The following is a 22565-nucleotide window of genomic DNA, read 5'->3' as shown; positions in this document are numbered from 1 at the left end:
GCAAGGACCTCAGAAGAGGGGGTTCCAGTTGTAGCTATCCTGTAAATAAGTAAGGATTAGGCAATGCCGACCTCTTCTAGCCAAAGTCTAAGTTGCACTGTCAGCATCTTCTCACCACATCCGCTGCTAGACTGAACCTGTTGCTTTCAAAATGCAACTAGCCAACGGAAAAAGAAGATCAGCTGTACACCCTTTGGCCTCCACTCTTTCTCGCAACTCCAATTCTTCTGATCTTTGAGCAGTTAGTTATGCGGATCACATAGAGTTGTGTGAGTTTCCACAAGGTTCAATAGAAGCCAAATTTCCCTGTTCAGTTTCGTGCCACTAATAGTAATCTTGCCTGCCTGTGAAATCACTTCTCCTGAGGGAAGTTAATTATGTATTTATTTATTAATAGGGCACAGAAAACACACAGTGTGTGTAAAACACTTACAACTAATTGAAAACTATTTTTATAACAAAATAGTATCATCCAACGTTTCTCGCAGCAATTTACTCAGCAAATAAAGGGTCCATGGTACAAAAAATGTGAATGAGTTGTTAAACATTTGCTGAATGCGGATGCCATGTTGGAAAACTGGGTTTAGAACTGATTGGTTAATAAATACCAAAGGATGAGAAACAATTTACAAACACAGGAAGGGTGGACTTACAGGTTGCAGTTTCTGCCGAGTGCAGTCCATGTAAAGCCAGGCAAATAGGGAATTAGCATATTATGGGACAAAAAATCTTACGGATGACCAAACATGATTGGGACTTTGGGGGTTCTTATACTGGGTGACCTCAAAGGAGACAAAAATTGGACAGGCCTCAAAGACGCTACATGTCTTCTGTTAGCTAAACTGTCTATTCCACTCTTTATTCGTTCTTTTATTTGTTTTGCTGGTTTACATCATAGCAACTTGTATTCTTTCAGCCATTCCGACTAATGCAGTGACGTATATATTTGGGTAGTTATGCTACATGAGAGGTTATTATGGTCAAGGTGGTTGGCACAGTGAGCTACAGGACCCCCGTATGGCGATACCCCAATAAGGGCCTGGCACCCACGTATGGCGATACCCAAATTAGGGCCTGGCTTACTGTGCCATAGACCTCAACCTGCACCTCACCTATTATGTCCAAACTGGCCGAAACTGGCCTTTGGGGCAGGACCTCTGCTGATTTGCTTATGGTTGGTCTTTGTATCTAATAGCGCTGTGAAAGAATAAGAGATAGGCTTCCATGCAGTGCAGAATAATTATGAGTGACTGAAATTGATTCATCTACTCAACCTATCACTTTTTTGTTCTTATGCATATATACAGGGGGGACACTTGTTTTTCCTATAAAGACAATACACTGTTCAATCACACTGTCACAAGATATTAACAAGATTAACTAGCATGATCTATGACTAACAAGACCGTAATATCCAGCCTTAGTAGCTGGTTGCAATTCTGTCCTGTATCTAGGAGCCACTATAATATATTCTGTGATAATGTGGACATCCATGATGCATACATCATTAAAAGACATGGCCAAACTAAGGGGCATATTATCAAGAACAGGTGATAAAATTATCGCCGCTGTATCGGCAGGAAACTGCCGCTAAAGCTGCGATAATGGGCTTGATAATATGCCCTTGGGAATTCCCATAGCAGCCCAGGTTAACACCAGAACTTGGGCTGCTATGGAAATTCACAAGGACATATTATCAAGCCCATTATTTCCTGTCGATAAAGCAGCGATAATTTTATCGTCTGTTCTTGATAATATGGCCCTTAGATCCTCTGGGATTGGCTATGGAGAAACCACGGGAAGCCTAAACTTGCCAATGAACATGAGATGATGGATATTTTCTTCCCCCTCCTTCGGGTTTGGTGTCCTTCGTCTTTCCCTCTTTGAAAGATGTGTTGATGCATGCATCCCAATCTAACCCTGTCTCTGTCCCCACAGCTGACCATGGCAAAAAGCACTGAGCACGTTCTAAAGGGCTTCTTGGAAGGACCCCTAAAGTTTCCGCCCACCTACAAGTTTGATGTTGGCACCAACAATTATGATACAAGGTAAAGATATGAAGATTTGTGTTATAAAATGTGTAGATTCGGTTTTAAACAAGTTGGGTGGTGGGGCGGGGATGGGCAACTAAAATGTTCATGTGTAAGACCCTGTTTGGGGCACAGGGAAGCTATGAGCTATTGGGCCACAACCATGGTGTTTGGAGTTGTTTGCCTTTGGTGTCCTGGTGCTCGGGCCAAGTAACACTTTCTACACTGAACTCACAGGGTAGTGTGGGCGAGCAGCCAAAGGCTTCTTGGAGTGATAGTTTGAGAGTAGAGACTCATAACTCAACAACCAAAAGACGTACTAACACACTATCCACCTCATTGCTTGTCACAGGAAAATAGAAGTACTTTACTATTAAAGCAAATCGAAATACTACACATAGTAATAGGGTTCAGCTACAGGGTGCAAAAACTCTGCAGGCTAAAATAAGCTAGAACCAGAATGGGTTGGGTCACTTTCAAATGTCACTTTAAGTCTGAAGTGCAGACAAAATGTTTGTGCAAGGTGATGGCTCACAGCTGGTATTGGTACTGACTCCTAGCTGGAGTATCCCAGAACGTGAGCACAGTGAAGCACCTGTCTGTCATCAGACTTCCTGAAGTAGTAATCAGGAACAGACAAAAGAGAAAGAGTTGCCTACAAACGGAGTCACTTTTAACAACAGAATCTGCCGACTCATTCCCTACCATCCACCAAATGACAGTCCTCAGGAACGACTAATCAGCAGTCTTCTGATAAAAATGTCCCCATAGAGTTGCTAATATTAGGCCTTTCTCCATCTTCTCTCACTTTATTGTCCAAGTCTCATTGTTTCAGCTCCAGACAGTACATGTCCAATGTCTGGGTAAGCGGTGTCTCATTCTCCATCTTATGCCATGTCAAACCAAGGGTCATCCAGAATGAATCCCACGGGTCCCAGCACTCGGACTTTTGCCACAAGATAGAATCTTGCTGCCATCCACACCATATACAGACACACTTTATGTACAAAGGATGTGAGAGCATGGATCTGGTTCTTATATGTAAGCAGAACTGTACATGAGTGGGGCCGTTAGGCTACTCTCCCACTGAAACTGAAGAAAGGTCTGCTCAGTACTCCCAATTCACAAACATGTTGGTGTGTCGCTGACACCAGTTCATGCCAAAACCCCAGGACATGGACAGTGGTCAGTAAAGACTGTGTCAGTGAAGAAGGAATGCTTGGTATAACCATTCAGGTTACAAAACTGTTCCTGAACCTTGCAGTCACCACGGACAGGCCTTGAGAGCCCAAGCTAGATTAGTGCATCAGCAGGGCCCTCAAAAATCAAGGTTCTAGTTTCACATGCAGTCAGCCTGCACAGGGCAGTGTACACACCTGTTTACCATGCAGGGGACAATCCCGTCCCAACACCAGGTGTAAAGGACCAGATCATCTTGAAAAGTAGTATGGAAGAAAGTGTAATTACGAAAGGATTCAGTGCTCGATATTGTGAAACTTTTATGGTTTTCTGTACGTGAAACCGAATAAAGTTGATTTTGATTTGATTTTGATTTGATTTGAGTGCTTGATATAAGGTGGTTCGCCTAGCAGGACCAAAAGCAGGGTCGAAATATAAATGGTATGCCAAGGAGACGTACATTGAGGAAACAAAAACATACAAATATCTAGGCATCAAATTGGGCCAAAGAATGTCTTTTATGGAACAAAAAATGGACATTAAAGCGAAAGCCCAGTCATTGATTTTTGCCTATAAACAACTCCGCAAGAAATTGCAATGCCCTTCACATGGACACCTTTTGAAAATAATGGCAGCACAATTGCTTCCGACATTGTCCTACTGCCTGGAAATCTGGCACGGCCAAGAAATTATTATATTAAATGAGCTGCAGACAAAAACATTTAAAGCTGTTTTTAATCTCCCAAAGGGAGCATCTCCAGCACAAGTGCGCCTAGAATTCGGCCTCCAGAACCAGGAATATCAAAGAAAGGCAACATTTGTAAAACTGTGCTGGAAACTTAGAGCTTCTGAACCAGGGTCGCTGAACTATTTATGTTGGATGGAAATACAAAGCCAATATATTAAAAGAATAACAAACACATGGCATGATTCCCTGCGAACTGCTCTGGCGGTATTAGACATGGAAGAAGTCTGGAAACAAAAGATGGAGAGAGCTACATTTAATAAAGCATGTAATGCCATGACAAAAAAACTGTCTTTTCTGGAAGATAAAAAAAGATTGTCCAAACGACGCCATGCATGGGCAGTAATAAATTTGTATACCTCATTAAAACCACAACCCTATTTAATGGCGCACTTTCGGCAATTTAAAAAAAATAAGTTTACGGAATACAGATTGGGTGACCACAATACAAAGGACTTAGTCCCTAACTGTAGCCCGGTGGCAGTGGGCTGGCTTGCGGACGCTGAGAGAGCTCTTTCTACATATCTCCTGCACTTCGCCCCGTTGATTACGAGCGGTGGTGTTTTTATGCCTCGTATTGTTTTTAAATTGTATAACCACTGTACCTCAAAGTTATGCAGGTTACTAACCTGAGTCTTCACTTTCAGAGGTGAGCTGCTGGCTGGGGGCTGATCTTCATCGCGGGTTCCCAGCGGTAACGGGCGCCATCTTTGCTTGGGCTTACCTTCACTATAGGCTATCCCTGACACTCCACCCTTGCTACGCCCCTATTTAGGAGCGTGATTTGGCCCTCGCCTAGTGTTTGCAAGTAGCCCGGTGGCAGTGGGCTGGCTTGCGGACGCTGAGAGAGCTCTTTCTACATATCTCCTGCACTTCGCCAAGTTGATTACGAGCGGTGGCGTTTTTATGCCTCGTATTGTTTTTAAATTGTATAACCACTGTACCTCAAAGTTATGCAGGTTACTAACCTGAGTCTTCACTTTCAGAGGTGAGCTGCTGGCTGGGGGCTGATCTTCATCGCGGGTTCCCAGCGGTAACGGGCGCCATCTTTGCTTGGGCTTACCTTCACTATAGGCTATCCCTGACACTCCACCCTTGCTACGACCCTATTTAGGAGCGTGATTTGGCCCTCGCCTAGTGTTTGCAAGTAGCCCGGTGGCAGTGGGCTGGCTTGCGGACGCTGAGAGAGCTCTTTCTACATATCTCTTGCACTTCGCCAAGTTGATTACGAGCGGTGGCGTTTTTATGCCTCGTATTGTTTTTAAATTGTATAACCACTGTACCTCAAAGTTATGCAGGTTACTAACCTGAGTCTTCACTTTCAGAGGTGAGCTGCTGGCTGGGGGCTGATCTTCATCGCGGGTTCCCAGCGGTAACGGGCGCCATCTTTGCTTGGGCTTACCTTCACTATAGGCTATCCCTGACACTCCACCCTTGCTACGCCCCTATTTAGGAGCGCGATTTGGCCCTCGCCTAGTGTTTGCAAGTAGCCCGGTGGCAGTGGGCTGGCTTGCGGACGCTGAGAGAGCTCTTTCTACATATCTCCTGCACTTCGCCCCGTTGATTACGAGCGGTGGCGTTTTTATGCCTCGTATTGTTTTTAAATTGTATAACCACTGTACCTCAAAGTTATGCAGGTTACTAACCTGAGTCTTCACTTTCAGAGGTGAGCTGCTGGCTGGGGGCTGATCTTCATCGCGGGTTCCCAGCGGTAACGGGCGCCATCTTTGCTTGGGCTTACCTTCACTATAGGCTATCCCTGACACTCCACCCTTGCTACGCCCCTATTTAGGAGCGCGATTTGGCCCTCGCCTAGTGTTTGCAAGTAGCCCGGTGGCAGTGGGCTGGCTTGCGGACGCTGAGAGAGCTCTTTCTACATATCTCCTGCACTTCGCCCCGTTGATTACGAGCGGTGGCGTTTTTATGCCTCGTATTGTTTTTAAATTGTATAACCACTGTACCTCAAAGTTATGCAGGTTACTAACCTGAGTCTTCACTTTCAGAGGTGAGCTGCTGGCTGGGGGCTGATCTTCATCGCGGGTTCCCAGAGGTAACGGGCGCCATCTTTGCTTGGGCTTACCTTCACTATAGGCTATCCCTGACACTCCACCCTTGCTACGCCCCTATTTAGGAGCGCGATTTGGCCCTCGCCTAGTGTTTGCAAGTAGCCCGGTGGCAGTGGGCTGGCTTGCGGACGCTGAGAGAGCTCTTTCTACATATCTCCTGCACTTTGCCCCGTTGATTACGAGCGGTGGCGTTTTTATGCCTCGTATTGTTTTTAAATTGTATAACCACTGTACCTCAAAGTTATGCAGGTTACTAACCTGAGTCTTCACTTTCAGAGGTGAGCTGCTGGCTGGGGGCTGATCTTCATCGCGGGTTCCCAGCGGTAACGGGCGCCATCTTTGCTTGGGCTTACCTTCACTATAGGCTATCCCTGACACTCCACCCTTGCTACGCCCCTATTTAGGAGCGCGATTTGGCCCTCGCCTAGTGTTTGCAAGTAGCCCGGTGGCAGTGGGCTGGCTTGCGGACGCTGAGAGAGCTCTTTCTACATATCTCCTGCACTTCGCCCCGTTGATTACGAGCGGTGGCGTTTTTATGCCTCGTATTGTTTTTAAATTGTATAACCACTGTACCTCAAAGTTATGCAGGTTACTAACCTGAGTCTTCACTTTCAGAGGTGAGCTGCTGGCTGGGGGCTGATCTTCATCGCGGGTTCCCAGCGGTAACGGGCGCCATCTTTGCTTGGGCTTACCTTCACTATAGGCTATCCCTGACACTCCACCCTTGCTACGCCCCTATTCAGGAGCGCGATTTGGCCCTCGCCTAGTGTTTGCAAGTAGCCCGGTGGCAGTGGGCTGGCTTGCGGACGCTGAGAGAGCTCTTTCTACATATCTCCTGCACTTCGCCCCGTTGATTACGAGCGGTGGCGTTTTTATGCCTCGTATTGTTTTTAAATTGTATAACCACTGTACCTCAAAGTTATGCAGGTTACTAACCTGAGTCTTCACTTTCAGAGGTGAGCTGCTGGCTGGGGGCTGATCTTCATCGCGGGTTCCCAGCGGTAACGGGCGCCATCTTTGCTTGGGCTTACCTTCACTATAGGCTATCCCTGACACTCCACCCTTGCTACGCCCCTATTTAAACGGCCACTATGTGTCAGCGCAGCGGACGAGTGCAGCGGGCGCGACGTAGGCGCGCCGGAGTTGCGCCTGAGTTAAGCCCGTCTGCGCCCGTCCGCGGCCGGCCGAGGCAAGGGGCATGTCACTCTGCCCCTTCCTACACCTATTCCCGCTCTTTTCTCATTTCATGTCATGACCCTGCATTTCCCCCTCCTAAGTCATCCACTAGGCTCGCATCATTTGGCCTGCTTAAAGCCAGAAAATCTTTTCCAGAGATCATATCCTCTTCATTAATTGCTAGGCTACCAGCCCTGGGTCCCAAGCCTTGCACTCCTCCATCGGTTAGAGCCTTAAATCCCCCTCTGTCAGTGATGTACCTTAACACCCGGTCTCTGGTCAGTCATCAGTCAGATATTTTTTATCTTCTGGGATCGGAACAGCCTGACGTTTTGTTTCTGACCGAGACCTGGCTCACTGACGACTCTTCCCCCGATATCCTGGCAGCCATCCCTCCGGGATATTATATATTGCAAGCTAACCGCTCCTCTGGCAAAGCGGGGGGAGGGGTTGCAGCCATTATTAGGCACCCCATTCGTTTCTCTCCAGTGCCCACCACCAGTATCCCTTTGACTGACTGTCTCGTACTCAGATTGGAGCAGCCAGGGTCGTCCCTCATATGTGTCTTGGTCTACCGCCCCCCCCAACCCATGCCCAGTTTTGCGGTCCAGTTGGGCGACCTCATCTCCCAGCTTACCATTAATAACGCCAACGTCTTGGTCCTGGGAGATTTTAACTATTGGCCGTCGGACGCCCACGAATCCCCTGGTTCACTGGCTTTCTCAGATCTTATGTCAGGCCTAAATTGTACTCAACATATACACTCTCCTACTCATGTCAAGGGCCATACTTTAGACCAGGTCTGGACCTCTGGCCTAGACATCTCTGCACCCCTTATTCTTCCCTGTCTTTGGTCAGACCACCTTTTAATTACCTTTACTTTAGCTTTGTCCTCCCCCGTCACAACAGTCCGAGAGACTAACTTCCTAGCACGTAATTGGAACAAGGCTGATTTAAACAAATTCATCTCCCTCCTTAGCTCATCGGCTCCACCTATCATTGGCCCTGCTATTTCCATCGATTCCCAGACACAGAGCCTCACTCATTGGCTTACTTCTGCTGCTGACTCGGTGGCACCTTTAAAATTAGTTAGAGAGAGGCGTAGCCATGACGCCCAAAGGTGGTTCACCGAGGACCTTAGAGCTTTAAAACTTGGTCTTCGCCAAGCAGAACGGCGCTGGCGCCGTGGGTACCCTCCCGAGACCAAAGAGATATTTTCCTCCCTGCTGAGAGAGTACAAGTCAGCCATAACTCTGGCTAAATCCCGTTATTTTTCCAATAGAATTCTGGACTTCTCAAACAAGTCCAAGGACATATTCTCTATTGTCGAGGAACTCTCTAATCCGGCGAGAGTCACTATTGCGCCCCTACCCTCCCAGTCCCTATGCGACTCCCTGAACCAATTTTTCGTGGATAAGATTGCCAAGATCAAAACTAGTATCTCTGTCCAAGCTTTGCCAGTTCTCCCTCTGCTTAGCGCTCCTTGTCATTATTCCAACACTCACACTTTAACCCAGATCCCCCCCATCTCGGAAACCAATTTTCTTTCACTCCTGTATAAAGTCTCTTCTGGTTCTCCGGGCGACTGCTGCCCCCCCTCGGCCCTCCGGGAAGCTTTCACTTCCTGCCCCGAACCCCCCCTGGCCTTCTTAAACAACTCTTTGACCATTGGGGAGGTTCCGGGTTCCTTCAAACAGGCCGAGGTGGTTGCCATCCTGAAAAAACCTTCGGCAGACCCTTCCATCATGAGCAACTATCGCCCTATTTCTCTTCTCCCCTTCCTCAGCAAAGTTCTGGAGTCGCATGTCACTCAAACCCTCAGCACTTTTGTTGAGGACTCGTGCGTCTTGGACCCTCAGCAGGCCGGGTTTAGACCTGCGCACTCCACAGAAGCAGTCATCCTCTCTGTGATGGAGGAATTGCGCAGAGGGGCCGACACTAACATCTGTCAGGCCCTGGTCCTCCTGGACCTGTCGGCCGCCTTTGACACGGTCGACCATGATATTCTGGTCGACCGTGTCGGAGAGGCTGGCATCCAGGGTACCGCCTTGGACTGGGTCTGGTCTTGCTTGACCCAACGCCAACAAGCCGTCAGGCTATCCCAGTTCTCTGCCACTCAGGTCAAGCTGACCTGCGGAGTCCCGCAGGGCTCCTCTTTATCCCCCCTCCTTTTTAATTTGTACCTGGCCCCGTTAATACGTTCCCTCCGCAGGTTTAGTGTCACCGCATTTAACTATGCGGATGACATTCAACTAGTTTTTTCCATTGATTCTTCTGATGAATCAATTACCACCTTTCAAAACACGCTCTGCTTCATCAGTAATTGGATGAGCTCAAACCATCTGAAGCTCAACCCCGACAAGACCGAGTTGGTTCTTGTCGGGGGACCCTCCAATCCCTGGCAACCTTCTTTCTGGCCTGCAAGCCTGGGCAGCCCCCCCTGTCCTGTCAATTCAGCCAAAAGTCTGGTAGTCGTCATTAGCAACGACCTTTCTATGACGCCCCAGATAAGCGCGGTAGTGTCCTCTAGCCACTTCCAACTCAGGAAAATTCGTAAAATCTCTCGCCTACTTACTACCGAAGCCCTCACTTTGGCTTTGCTTGCGTTAGTCTTGTCTAGGCTTGACTACGCAAACGCATTATATGTAGGCATCCCTAAATACCAACTCAAGAGACTTCAGTTGATCCAAAATCAGGCCGCCCGCCTGATTTATCACCAACCTAGAGATCAACACGTTCGCCCTCTTTTAAAAAGTCTCCACTGGCTCCCAGTATCTGCCCGCTGTAAATTCAAGCTTGGCTGCACCATCTTTAAATCTCTTGCTGGCCACAGTCCCCTCTTCATCTCTTCCCTTCTTCACCCGTATGTTCCTTCCCGCAATCTTAGGTCATCTCAGATGGCCTTGTTATCAGTTCCCAGGTTTAAGAGGAAGAAGCATGGTGGCCTTAGGTTCTCATTTCTAGCCCCGTCTTTTTGGAATTCCCTTCCTCTTCCTCTCAGGCTGCCTTCCCCTTACCCCAGGTTCAGATCCCTTCTCAAAACTTTTCTTTTTACTGAGTCTTATCCTTAGCTGTTAAATTCCTACGCTTTTTCCCGTGCTCCCTCAGTATAAGCGCCAAGAAACCTAATGGTGTTAGTCACGCTCAATAAATTTATTTAACATAACATAACATAACATAACATACCTGGAAGAGAAAAGAACTATCACAAAATTGCCGGTTGTGTGGATATTGTAAGGAATCATTGTGCCATTTAATGTGTGTTTGTGTTCATTTAAATATGGAACGAAGGAAGCTGTTATTGGCACACTTCAAGGACTTACAAATTCGCACTTGCAGGCAGGCAGTAATAAGCTGGATGAGGGGCACGTCCAATATTTTAATTTGTCGGGGTGTAAAATTTATGATTAAAGTGGACACCCTGTTATCAAAAGCAGATATGGAGTAAATGTACGTGGGCTCCCGCTTGTGGATTTTTAGATTTGATAATGTTTTTAGAAGTTTTACTGAAATATGACGTTTTTAAGTGGTGCTAGTTATACATATATATTTTTCTGTACTTCATGCTTTATGGTTATGATTAACCAAATAAAGTTGTATTTCGACTGACTGATATAAGTATACACCTCCGGCTCTTGTGTCTTAAAGGAAGATTTATCTGCACGTGTTAGAGAATTCCTCAAAAAAGGTGCTTTGAGCTCCATGCTCTGCAACAAGCGAAGGGACAGCAAATTGTAGAGAACCAAGAAAGGCTGGTGTGGAAAGGGCCAACAATATTTAAGTAAACATATTACAAACGTAGACGAGGCGAAGCTTGTTTCAAATAGATTTTCATGAACAATTTGGTATAGTAAGTGTCCGGGGGGAGAGTGGTACCGGGAAAGGGTAGTGACATGTGAAACGTACATTCATAAGTATTGGGCTGTATTCATTTGAGCGGTGTTTTGAGAGGGTTTCATAATGTTTTGAGGAAAATTTGCTCATGGCCTGGAACAACTGCCACAGGGAGTGGGTCAGATAATGCATATTGTGCAAGATGCAGTTGGGTATGAGGTAGATCATTTTAATATGAAGGGAATATATTTTCTGAGCGAGTACCTCTTATCAAGAGTCAGTGAAATTATGTTACAGATTGAGGACAGGTGGTATAATGCAGATAGTATTTGTATTTGGTCTCAATGGGTTTAATGTGAAGGGACAAAGAGCACTGGGCATCAGTAGTGAACCCATGACCATTGTGTGTATTAAGACTACTTTCCTTTTGAGCAGGATTTGCCATGGCTGCTCCTGATTTTTAAGATACTACTATACCATATCATAGATAAAAAAAACTTGCCAAAGATCTAATAACTGTTTGCTCCATCAGCGCAAAGAAGAGGAAACCAGCATGGACGGACCGCATACTTTGGAAGATGAAAGCTCCCAGCTCCCCGCGCCTGTCTCAAAACTCTGCTGGTCGGCGGCTCTCTGGGGCCACAGCGGTAGAGAGCATGCATGTCAGCCTGCTCAGCTATCGCAGCCACATGCAGTACACGGAGAGCGACCACAAGCCAGTCTCGGCCATTTTCTCGGTGAAGGTGAGTACATGAGTGTATTTGGCGTACCCAGCTTGTGGCTGAGACTGCCTTACACCAACATCTCTCTAGAGTACACTTATGGACACACATTTGTTTGACATCAAATGGGATTTCATATGTGGTTGCCTCTTGCTCATTGGCTAGTCTTTGTTTCTGGGGCTTATTCTTCCAGTCAGGGCCAGTCTCTACAAGCTGGTCTAACCTTGGTAGATTACTGATTAGTCATGATTTTGGGATGGCCTTTAACAGTAAACTTCTTCATTCTGTGTGGATTGACATGTAGGCATTGAGCTAAACTTTGGACATTTAACTAACTTCTTATATGCAGGGATCTTTTGATGCTGGTCTGGTCTTTACGTATTAAGCGAGTTTCTCCTATTTGGAATGTCGTCTGGAGATTTGCTGAGTTCTCTTTCTGTTACACTGGTTTCTGCATTGTCTTTTAATTTCATTGATGGTTTTTTTCTAAGGTCTTCCTGCTTATGGAAGATTGGTTTGTGTATGTTAGTTTTGTGTCTCTAGGTGGATGATTATTATGCATATATTTATGATGGGTCAGGTTACGCATGTTGGATTGTTGACTTACATTTTGATGCATTTCAGTACAGTGGGATTGTCTCTGTATGTTGGTGTAATATCTTGGTTAGTGTGCTCTTTTGCACTTTGTTTTCTTAGGTCAGAGGTCTCTGTGTATTAAATTCGTATCTCCATGTTCTATTTTTATGGAGTCCTGATATCCTCGACAATAACCAGAGTTACTTCCTTCATTTTTTCCTGCTTGTTTCAGTTTAGCTACAAGGCGGACACTCCCCTGGTGCAGATAGTGGAGGTGGATGAGTGGTCCAAGGCTTCAGATGCTGTTGTCGTATTCAAGATGTCTCCGACTTACCCAAAGAATTCATGGGACTGGATTGGCCTTTATAAGGTAGGAAAGCACATGGACCACTAGCAATGCAGCAGATGTTGAGCTGACCAATAGTGCATTGATTTTTTAATTTTCATTGTATTTTAATGGCATGTTTGGCAGTGCTTGGTAAAAACTCTCTTGAATTTAGGCCATGATACTTAATAGTGTACTTCCCATCTTCTGTACATTACAGCCCACCGATGGTGATCACAGCTAAATCCCAGCAAAGTTAATATGTCCTGTGCCCAATCTCTCTTCTGGGGTGAAAAGTATCCCATCTGTTCCTCATGCACAACATGTCACACCTCTGTCAACACTAGAAAAAGGTGTTCATTATACAAAGTCACTGGCCACACAGTTGGCGGTGAACAGGGCCGGACTGGGAACCAAAACCGGCCCTGGCAAAGTGCTCGGCCGGCCCTCCTCCTCCCCCTGGGGGAGAGAGGGGATGCCACCAAGCTCTTTACCAGGGCTGCTTTTCCGCCGAATTTGTTACAGGGCCGATTTTGCAGCTTTGCTGCAAAAACGGCCCTGTCACAAAAACGGCCCCCACCCTTGCGGCCGACCGGGGAATTGCCCGGTACCCGCAACGGCCAGTCCGGGCCTGGCGTTGAAGATGTAGAGCCTGATGAAGAGTTTGGTCGACAGGTTACTCCATCACAAACATACGGATATCCCGTCCACCATATTACAGATGCATTATTTCCAATGGAACTTGTAATGCGGCAGATGGATCCATCACGTTTGTGACAGAGTAACCTGTCTGCCGAACTTTAAATCAGGCCCTTAATCTTTCGGGTGGTTTAGCCCTTGCAGTGAGGGATTACACAAACAAATTCTTCTCCGTCAGAGCAGATGAGAACTCCCTCTCCATCCGAGCAGATGAAAAACGGATGAAGCAGAACATCATTTGCCTACTCATTCCCTTCCGGAGTGAACAAGGGGCAATGTGGTAAGCCCCTTCTCTCCCAAGTAAGGAGTCTCTATGGCTTCTTTGTAAGATGGTGTCTTGAGGCACCAAAGGAGCCCACTGCAAACCCTGCCACATTAAGATCAGGGGCGAAAGTGGGTATAATAATAATAATAATACCAGCATTTGTAAAGAGCACAGCTACCTCCTGAGAGGTGTCCCGGTGCTGGGGGCCGTCGGGAAGATTAAGCGAGCTATTGCCCAGAGTTGCATAGTGCCGGGCTAACCTGCCTCCCGCCCCGGGGATTGAACCATGTGGTCCAGAGTCAGGCACCCTGGCTGCCGTGCCATGGGATATGTATTCCCTGGCAGCGCTGGCTCCTTGCTGCTAATTTTGTCCGGAGAGTGCGCTGTGAAGGTAGACTGGTTTGGTTGGTCGGTCTATTGTTCCTGTAACTGCTTCCAAGAACTAAGGCCTCGCCTGCCAGGCCTCTGGGAGGGATTAATCGCCAGTGGGTGTCCAAACCTTTCCAATGGTGCACCATCTGTAATGAGGCTGAAGCCTCTGTTTGTTAGTAGTCCTCTTCTTATAGGCGTGGGCTTCTGTAATGAAGCACGAAGTGTCTGGTATTATGTAATTGACCTGAAGAAATATTTTAGAACTGATTTATTGAAATCGAGCAAGGTGCTGAAATTTCCTGACATTGCCTGTTCCTTAATCGTTCCTCTTCAATATCTGCAGTGAAAATTTAGGGGGCAAATCACTTTGTTTGTTAAATCTGTAATGGAATTTCCTTTGGTGACACCAAGGGTGGGACATCAAGGGAAATGTGCATTTATTACATGATATCCCACTTTAATTGGACAGTGACCTTCAAGTGCTTATAGCTACCAAGGTATGATCTGGAGACAAATTGGATATGCCTGGTGTCTGGTGGACAGGAAGTGAAGGCGGTACAGCCTCAAGATTGATTCAAGCAAATGAGTACCTCTTACCTGTCCCTCCACAGACAGCCACAAGCCTGCAGTATTAGACCAGCTCTTGATGTAAGGCGATTACCCCACTGCGCGTGTGTATGTGTGCGCGTGAGTGCATGTGTGTCTGTGTGTGTGGATCACTAGGCAGATAGTCTGGTGTGGCAATAAGGAGCAGGAGTGAGGGCAGAGACTGATGGTGGAGGAATGAGAGATACAGGTAGGAGCACGGGAGGAGTACCCTGTTTACGAATAGCAGGGAACTTACCATATTAGTTAATTCTATTTATCCGAGACTTATCAGAGCTTACAACCGTAGACATTGGTTACAGTTTGATAAATGATCACAAAATTTGTCACACAGATGCTGGAAAGTAGGAGACAAACATATGCCACTACAAGCAGATGAACTGAGACAGTTTTAGGGGAAAAAACTGAGGGTACCATTGGTAGAGAAAGCCCAAGGACTAAACCCCATGTGCTTCTTAATCTCAAAGAAAGGTGGTGCACTTCTAATAACGATGCACTCAGGGGGCATAACGAATGCATCTGCAGCCCCTGTGGTGCAGGCGGGCCCCAATCCTCCAGGGACCCCAACCCTCCAAGGGAGCTCCATTCAGCCCAGGGCCAATTAATATCTCTGAGATATGTGAGTCTCTGGCCCCTCATCACATTCTGTAGGTGGGCCCCATAATTTTGCGTTACACCACTCGATGGACTGAGTGATTGCCAATGGCTCAGATTAATTCAAGCATTCCATCCATCACGTTTTTGTGCACTTTTAATGAAGTGATTAAACAACTGGGTCAGAACACACTTCAGAATACACTCTTTGTAAGACTCGTGATGCAAGAGGGTGATTTTGAAAGATCATTCAAGTGAAAGATGCACATGCCCACATTTAAATACATGTAAGATCTACTAATGCTTTACATTAGGTGCATACCAACTCACGGATTTAGTTTTGGGGATAAAAACAGCACCCACAGTGAGAGCAAAATATCTGTCACTGATGGCTGCTCATCTCAGACGAAAGGGCGTCCAGATTTAATTTTCTGGACAATTGTCTAGTGAAGTACAATGTATAAAAGAAGAGTGAACGTCAGGCTGCCAAGACAAAAAGGCTGTTGTATCTCGGATTCAGAGCCAGGAGACAACTTTCTTGGGGGATAATATAAACAAGAACAATTGATTGTGGTTCTCACTTAGGAGAGGAGGCTTTCCTTACTGGAAAGACAACTGCCTTTGCCACACAAGACTATCTGCCTAGTGATCCACACATGCACGCACGCAACACATACACATGCGCAGTGGGGTAATCGCCTTACATCAAAGCTGGTCTAATACTGCAGCCTTGTGGCTGTCTGTGGAGGGACAGGTAAGAGGTACTCATTTGCTTGCCAGGCCTGAGTCTCTGACAGTTAGGGAACGAATGAAACTGTTCCGAATGATGGTAGCCATTAAGAATCCCAAGGCTCACGATATTTTACTCTGCAGTGCTTAATTTGTAAACAAAAATAAGTGCCAGGACTCTCCTCAGGAGGCCACTGCAGCTTGCACCACATATTGCCCTGCCATGTTGTCAACAATAGTAACAAAACAACTGATAATCATCACACCCCTACAAGTGTGACAGTTCGGACTATTTCAGGCCACCACAGCTATGAGAATGGCTTGGGCGGCAGAAAATAGTCATTTTTATTGTATATTGAATTAATAATTAACTGATGCTGTGCTCATCTCTAAATTAGCCAGACAGCGCCACCTGGTGGCAGACTGTCTCAAGCCCTGGTGTTGACAAATAAGTGCACCAGAAACCACCGGCTCAAATTAAGCACTGCTACTCTGCTGACTTGACGGACACACAATCTTCCATCTGCTACACTCGGATGGTGCAGCGTGCCACCCAACAGAAACACTCTTTGGTGCCTTGTCAGTGGTATGAAGCACTAGATAAATTAAATTATAATAGATGATACCATTTTTGTTAATCAAACATCTGGGTATCTGAACCCTGCCCAGCTTCTTGTGTGTTCTTCCATTTTAGGAAATGAATGCAGAACCTCTTACCGGACCCAGACACATCTGCTTTCACTGGCTACATGATGCCTGTTCGACATGCTGCTTGAACGTGTCACGTAACCTGACCAGCAAACACATTCATTTAATTTTGTGGATTAATCTTATGTATGTAAATCCATGGGTTCTCCATCTGTCATGTATTTAATAAAATACATACTAACAATACATCTACTCTTCACCCTGCGTCGTAAATTCACATAATTTGTAGGCAAGGCGTTAGCCAAGACCTTCTGATTGTAATAGTAATATTTATTAACATACTGTTAGGGGTTTTCAGCCAGCTGTCCTCGTCCATTGGTTTTCACTGTGTTATTTGCATTTTGTGCCTCCCACCACAGCATACAACTGTGCACAGCCCTCCCCTCTCCAATTCAACCATTAGATTGCCTGTCCCTGAGTGACTGCATTCTGCTCTTGAACAACATTCACATATATAAAAAGTGGTCACCTTTTACAGCTTTACGAAAAACATTCATAAATAATGGCAAAGTCAAATGTTGGCATAGATTGCCTGACGGCTTGGCTTTACCAGTGCTTGTTTTCTAAAATGTGCATGCATTTTTGTCTCTGCTATGATCATACCCTTGTATGCCTCTCTAATGCTCTTGCACGATGCAAAAATCACAAATAGATATGTAAATATACTAAGCCCTGTTCATTAAAAGAAACCTATCTAACTCTGATTAATAAGGTATTTGAATTTAATTAAAGCATAATTTCCGAGAACTAGGAAAACCAAAACTATATATTGCTTCATAAAAATGAATTTGAAACACACATAGTCTCACAATATTACAGAGTTTACACATAAATGAAGACATGAATCCACTCTAAAGGGGAGAGGAGAGCACACTGCTTGCCACAACAGCACCAGTTCTCCCAGATGCATTGCGGTAGCTCAAAATTGCAGTCACTTTAAATTATTCACTAAGTAGAAGAGCGATGGATGTGAGTTGGCACAGCCAGTGCTCATGTGTGTGGACAGGTGTATTTCTGGATTCTTGTCCATCATCAGCAGACAGTAACATGGTGCATGAAATGCTGCTCAGTGTCTCTCAGGTTAATTAGTGCAGGTGCAACCCACGGGCTTGACAGGTCAGTGGCTTCATGGGACGCCCAACAATGAGGAAGGAAGAGAGCACACTATCTGATTCTGACTTAAAGAGCGCTAGTTCTCCCAGATGCATTAAATTACTCACAAGTAGTAGAATGTTCGTCATGTGTTGTCCTTATTTTGTGCCTTCTCAGATACACATCTTCTTAATCAAACGATATAGACCATGTTTGACACACTCTGCTAGCGTTATAGATGCAGGAATAAAGACATGAGAATGTCATCAACGCCTGCAATATGTCACCAAGGTTTCACTACTTGAACCTAGTAGGGATTTGCGGCATTTTCAACATAATGCAGCATCTACTACATACTGTATGCATGGGGTGAAGGGGTGGGGGTAAAGGGGGCCAGCGGGAAGCATGAGGAGGGAGCATGCAACGGGGGTTTAACTTTTTTCAAAAACACTTACCTGGGCTGCCAACCGCCTCGCACTCCTCTGCTTCCAGGTCCTAGCATCATGGACTCCCCATCTAATCCATGCGCTGCTCTCAAGCATGAGAGCAGTTTGGGGATTGGCCTGAACACCTGGAGTAATGCTCGCTCAGGCACAAGAAGTCTGTGCTGTTTCTCCAACCTGGAGATGCAATACAGCTGGGTTGGAGAAACCGAAGTGTGCATGTCAGTTTGGCTGGACTAAGATGGCCGGCCAAACTGACATGAACACTTAAAAGTGCACATCTACAACTCCTACTTCCTGTCCCTTGGCCCAGCCCACCCCTCTCTGCACATGCTGGTTCAGAGCCAGCAGCTGAAAAAAAAACAATAGTAAAATATTGTTTTATTATTCAGTTGATGGATCTGAACCAGTAAGGCGACGCTTCTCCGCCATTGAGGAGGAGCCGTCCCTGCGATGGATCAAAAGTTATTAAAATTGTGTCAACTGTGGTGCCGTGCTAAGGTTGACTGGTCACTTTTCTGTGTTATGTACTGCTATACATTAGTACAAACTTGTACTAATGAGGTGAACCCTTTGCTCAGATAGTGTTAAGATGTAAAAATGACTAGATATATCACACAATATGCAGCATTATGCAGCGTAATTTGGTGTTTCTTGCCACATAATTTAGTTAGCCCTGCAGCATAACTTGGCCTGCCCTTGCTGCATAATTCTAGTGGCCCTGCCTATATGTATCAATGTCATAAATTCTATAGACTTTATTGTTAATTCGCTAAACAACATATAATGACACAGCCCTGTGTAGATGCTCCGTGGCCTTTCATCAGACAAGTAGTGTTTCACTATCGAGGAAAGTGCAAGGTACAGTGACACACATGGGCCGCATAAATCGTGAGCAAGAACACAAGCTAAACTGTTCATTACATCAATGGCTTCTTCACCCATACATTTTTTTTTATTTCCTCGTGACAAGAATCATGTCTTTTCCAACCCATGAATTTCTGTTGTCGTCCCCCGTGGTCTTTAATGCAGGCAGTCCCCCACTCGCGTCCCCCCCACCCCCCATCCCCCCATGTTTCTACGGTGTCACTTGAGCATAGAGTTATGGATTCAATCATGCTGTTCAGCCACAAATGAAACTTGGCGCCAAAACAACTTTGGAATTTCTAACGATTACTGTAAGTGCTCAGTCGTCAGCAGAAAAGCGAGTTCCTCTCAGGTCGCTGCATTTTTTTGATTTCAAAATATTTCATTAATTTTATTAGCAGATACATTAGCATTTTACAAGGTTAGCCAAACGCAGTTTGTATTTACCCTTTCTGAAGGGACGCGGTAAAAGGGTGTGGGTCTCCAGTATTATGCCAGATGTGCCACTGCCCCTGCCGTTACTATGCACATGCATTCTACAGTGGAGGGCAGCTGAGGGCAAGGCCGAGTGGGGAGCAGCTGTTGAGGGGAGGAGGGCTGTTGCAATTGTGAAGCACTTCTGTTCCTGGGACCGATATTATTGCGGCAAGGCTGCAAAACCGGCCCCCAGTAACAAAACCAGCCCCAGCCACTGCAAAACCAGCCCCCACTCTTCCAGCCTCCCGTGGAAATGCCCAGTGCCCGGTATGGCCAGTCCGGCCCTGGCTAAGGGGACAGCAGGGAAAGTGGCTGCCTTGGGGACTGCCGTGGGAGTGGTGTCTGGAGGACCGGAGAGAGAAAGGTGTGCTGTCTCTCTTGAGTTGAAGTGGCTGATTCAGGTGTGGCCCATGCAGTTAAGAGCGGTGGGGCCTGTGGGGAGCATTCGACAGACGACCACGAGGGGAAATTAAATACATTATTAATTTTCCCTCATCGTCTTCTGTCAAAATCCCACCGGCCCCACCGCCGCCCCGCTCTTACCTGCACACGCCGCTGCTGGGCCGATTTAATGTTGGGGGGGGACACAATAAGGGCTGGAGGGAGAGAGGCAGACAGCTGAGGTAGGAGCGAAGAAGGGAAACGTCTGCTCTTTTCATCCTAATCTACGGAGTATAATGAGGCCGCTGCAGCCTCTGTGGCGCCGGAGTGGGGGCAACCCTTCACGGCCCCCACCCGTTCAATGGCCCTATTCTGCCCATGGTCTATGAATATCTGTGAGATACGGGAGACTCAGGGTCGGTCGTCGCGTTCTGAGGGGGGTCGGTGCATCATTGTGCGTCACGCCGCTGGCTGGGCTGCTGACTGACCTTGACGCCATCTCTTTGTCACTCGTCTATAAATATATCTTATCTCTAGCCTCTCCGTCTAATCAGACGCCACTTCATGGTTCTAGGCTGGCACCGGTCAGTTAGAAGAAGGCTGGGGTAGTACAGGCCCTCTGGAGTGTACGGAGGCGATCGAGACATGACAGAGAAGTGTTAAAGGTCAGAGGTCACTTCGAAGCGCTGGCCTTCAGCGTAATATATCAGCACCGACACCTTCGAGGGGAAAGGGGGACGTACAGCGCAAACTCTTACTTTAGACACGTCACACACTCCTGCCATCCTTTTTAGCGCTGAGGACAGTGGGATAACAGACCCTCAGTGAAACACAGTCTTCAGCCCGCAGCACTTCCCTTCGTGGTCCTTGTAGCAGACACACCCACAGCACTGTCTCCTCACTGTGCAGGCACGCGGTCACTTGTCTCCTCACTGTGAGGCACGCGGGCACTTGTCTCATCACTGTGAGGCACACGGGCACTTGTCTCATCATTGTGCAGGCACTTGTCTCATCACTGTGCATGCACGCGGGCACTTGTCTCATCACTGTGCAGGTACTTGTCTCATCACTGTGCATGCACGCGGGCACTTGTCTCATCACTGTGAAGTCACGCGGTCACTTGTCTCATCACTGTGCAGGCACGCGGGCACTTGTCTCATCACTGTGCAGGCACTTGTCTCATCACTGTGCAGGCATGCGGGCACTTGTCTCATCACTGTGCAGGCAAGCGGTCACTTGTCTCATCACTGTGCAGGCACGCGGTCACTTGTCTCATCACTGTGCAGGCACTTGTCTCATCACTGTGCAGGCATGCGGGCACTTGTCTCATCATTGTGCGGGCACTTGTCTCATCACTGTGTATGCACGCGGGCACTTGTCTCATCACTGTGCAGGCACTTGTCTCATCACTGTGCATGCACGCGGGCACTTGTCTCATCACTGTGCAGGCAAGCGGTCACTTGTCTCATCACTGTGCAGGCACGCAGTCACTTGTCTCATCACTGTGCAGGCACGCGGGCACTTGTCTCATCACTGTGCAGGCACTTGTCTCATCACTGTGCAGGCACGCAGGCACTTGTCTCATCATTGTGCGGGCACTTGTCTCATCACTGTGCATGCACGCGGGCACTTGTCTCATTGTGCAGGCACTTGTTTCATCATTGTGCATGCACGCGGGCACTTGTCTCATCACTGTACAGGCACGCGGTCACTTGTCTCATCACTGTGCAGGCACGCGGTCACTTGTCTCATCACTGTGCAGGCACGCACGCAGACACTTGTCTCATCACTGTACATGCATGCGGGCACTTGTCTCATCACTGTGCAGGCACGCGGGCACTTGTCTCATCACTGTGCAGGCACTTGTCTCATCACTGTACATGCACGTGGGCACTTGTCTCATCACTGTGCAGGCACGCGGTCCCTTGTCTCATCACTATGCAGGCACGCGGTCACTTGTCTCATCACTGTGCAGGCACGCACGCAGACACATGTCTCATCACTGTACATGCACATGGGCACTTGTCTCATCACTGTGCAGGCACGCGGGCACTTGTCTCATCACTGTGCAGGCACGCGGGCACTTGTCTCATCACTGTACATGCACGCGGGCACTTGTTTCATCACTGTACATGCACGCAGGCACTTGTCTCATCACTGTGCATGCACACAGGCACTTTTCTCATCACTGTGCAGGCACACGGGCACTTGTCTCATCACTGTACATGCACGCGGGCACTTGTTTCATCACTGTACATGCACGCAGGCACTTGTCTCATCACTGTGCATGCACACAGGCACTTTTCTCATCACTGTGCAGGCACGCGGGCACTTGTCTCATCACTGTATGTGGGCACTTGTCTCATCACTGTGCATGCACGCGGTCACTTGTCTCATCACTGTGCAGGCACGCGGTCACTTGTCTCATCACTGTGCAGGCACGCGGGCACTTGTCTCATCACTGTACATGCACGTGGGCACTTGTCTCATCCCTGTACATGAACGCGGGCCCTTGTCTCATCACTGTACATGCACGCGGTCACTTGTCTCATCACTTTGCATGCACGCGGGCACTTGTCTCATCACTGTAGATGCACGCGGACACTTGTCTCATCACTGTGCATGCATGCGGGCACTTGTCGGGCACTTGTCTCATCACTGTGCAGGCACGCGGTCACT

At 47.2% G+C, this 22565-nt stretch overlaps 1 protein-coding gene across 2 annotated transcripts in view; it reads left to right on the top strand.

Moving 5' to 3' along the window:
* Positions 1-22565, top strand: part of INPP5J (inositol polyphosphate-5-phosphatase J) — a 186523-nt gene that overhangs the window by 132631 nt on the left and 31327 nt on the right. For both annotated transcript variants that reach the window (XM_078667265.1, XM_078667264.1), the window contains exons 8-10: positions 1939-2048; positions 11563-11773; positions 12561-12698. In XM_078667265.1, coding sequence (XP_078523391.1) covers positions 1939-2048; positions 11563-11773; positions 12561-12698 — 459 coding nt within the window. The remainder of the gene's footprint in view (positions 1-1938; positions 2049-11562; positions 11774-12560; positions 12699-22565) is intronic.

Source organism: Lissotriton helveticus, chromosome 11 (genome assembly GCF_964261635.1).
Source record: "Lissotriton helveticus chromosome 11, aLisHel1.1, whole genome shotgun sequence".
NCBI classification, from domain to species: domain Eukaryota; kingdom Metazoa; phylum Chordata; class Amphibia; order Caudata; family Salamandridae; genus Lissotriton; species Lissotriton helveticus.
Note: the sequence above shows the minus strand (reverse complement) of the source record. Positions and strands in the feature narration are given on the sequence as shown.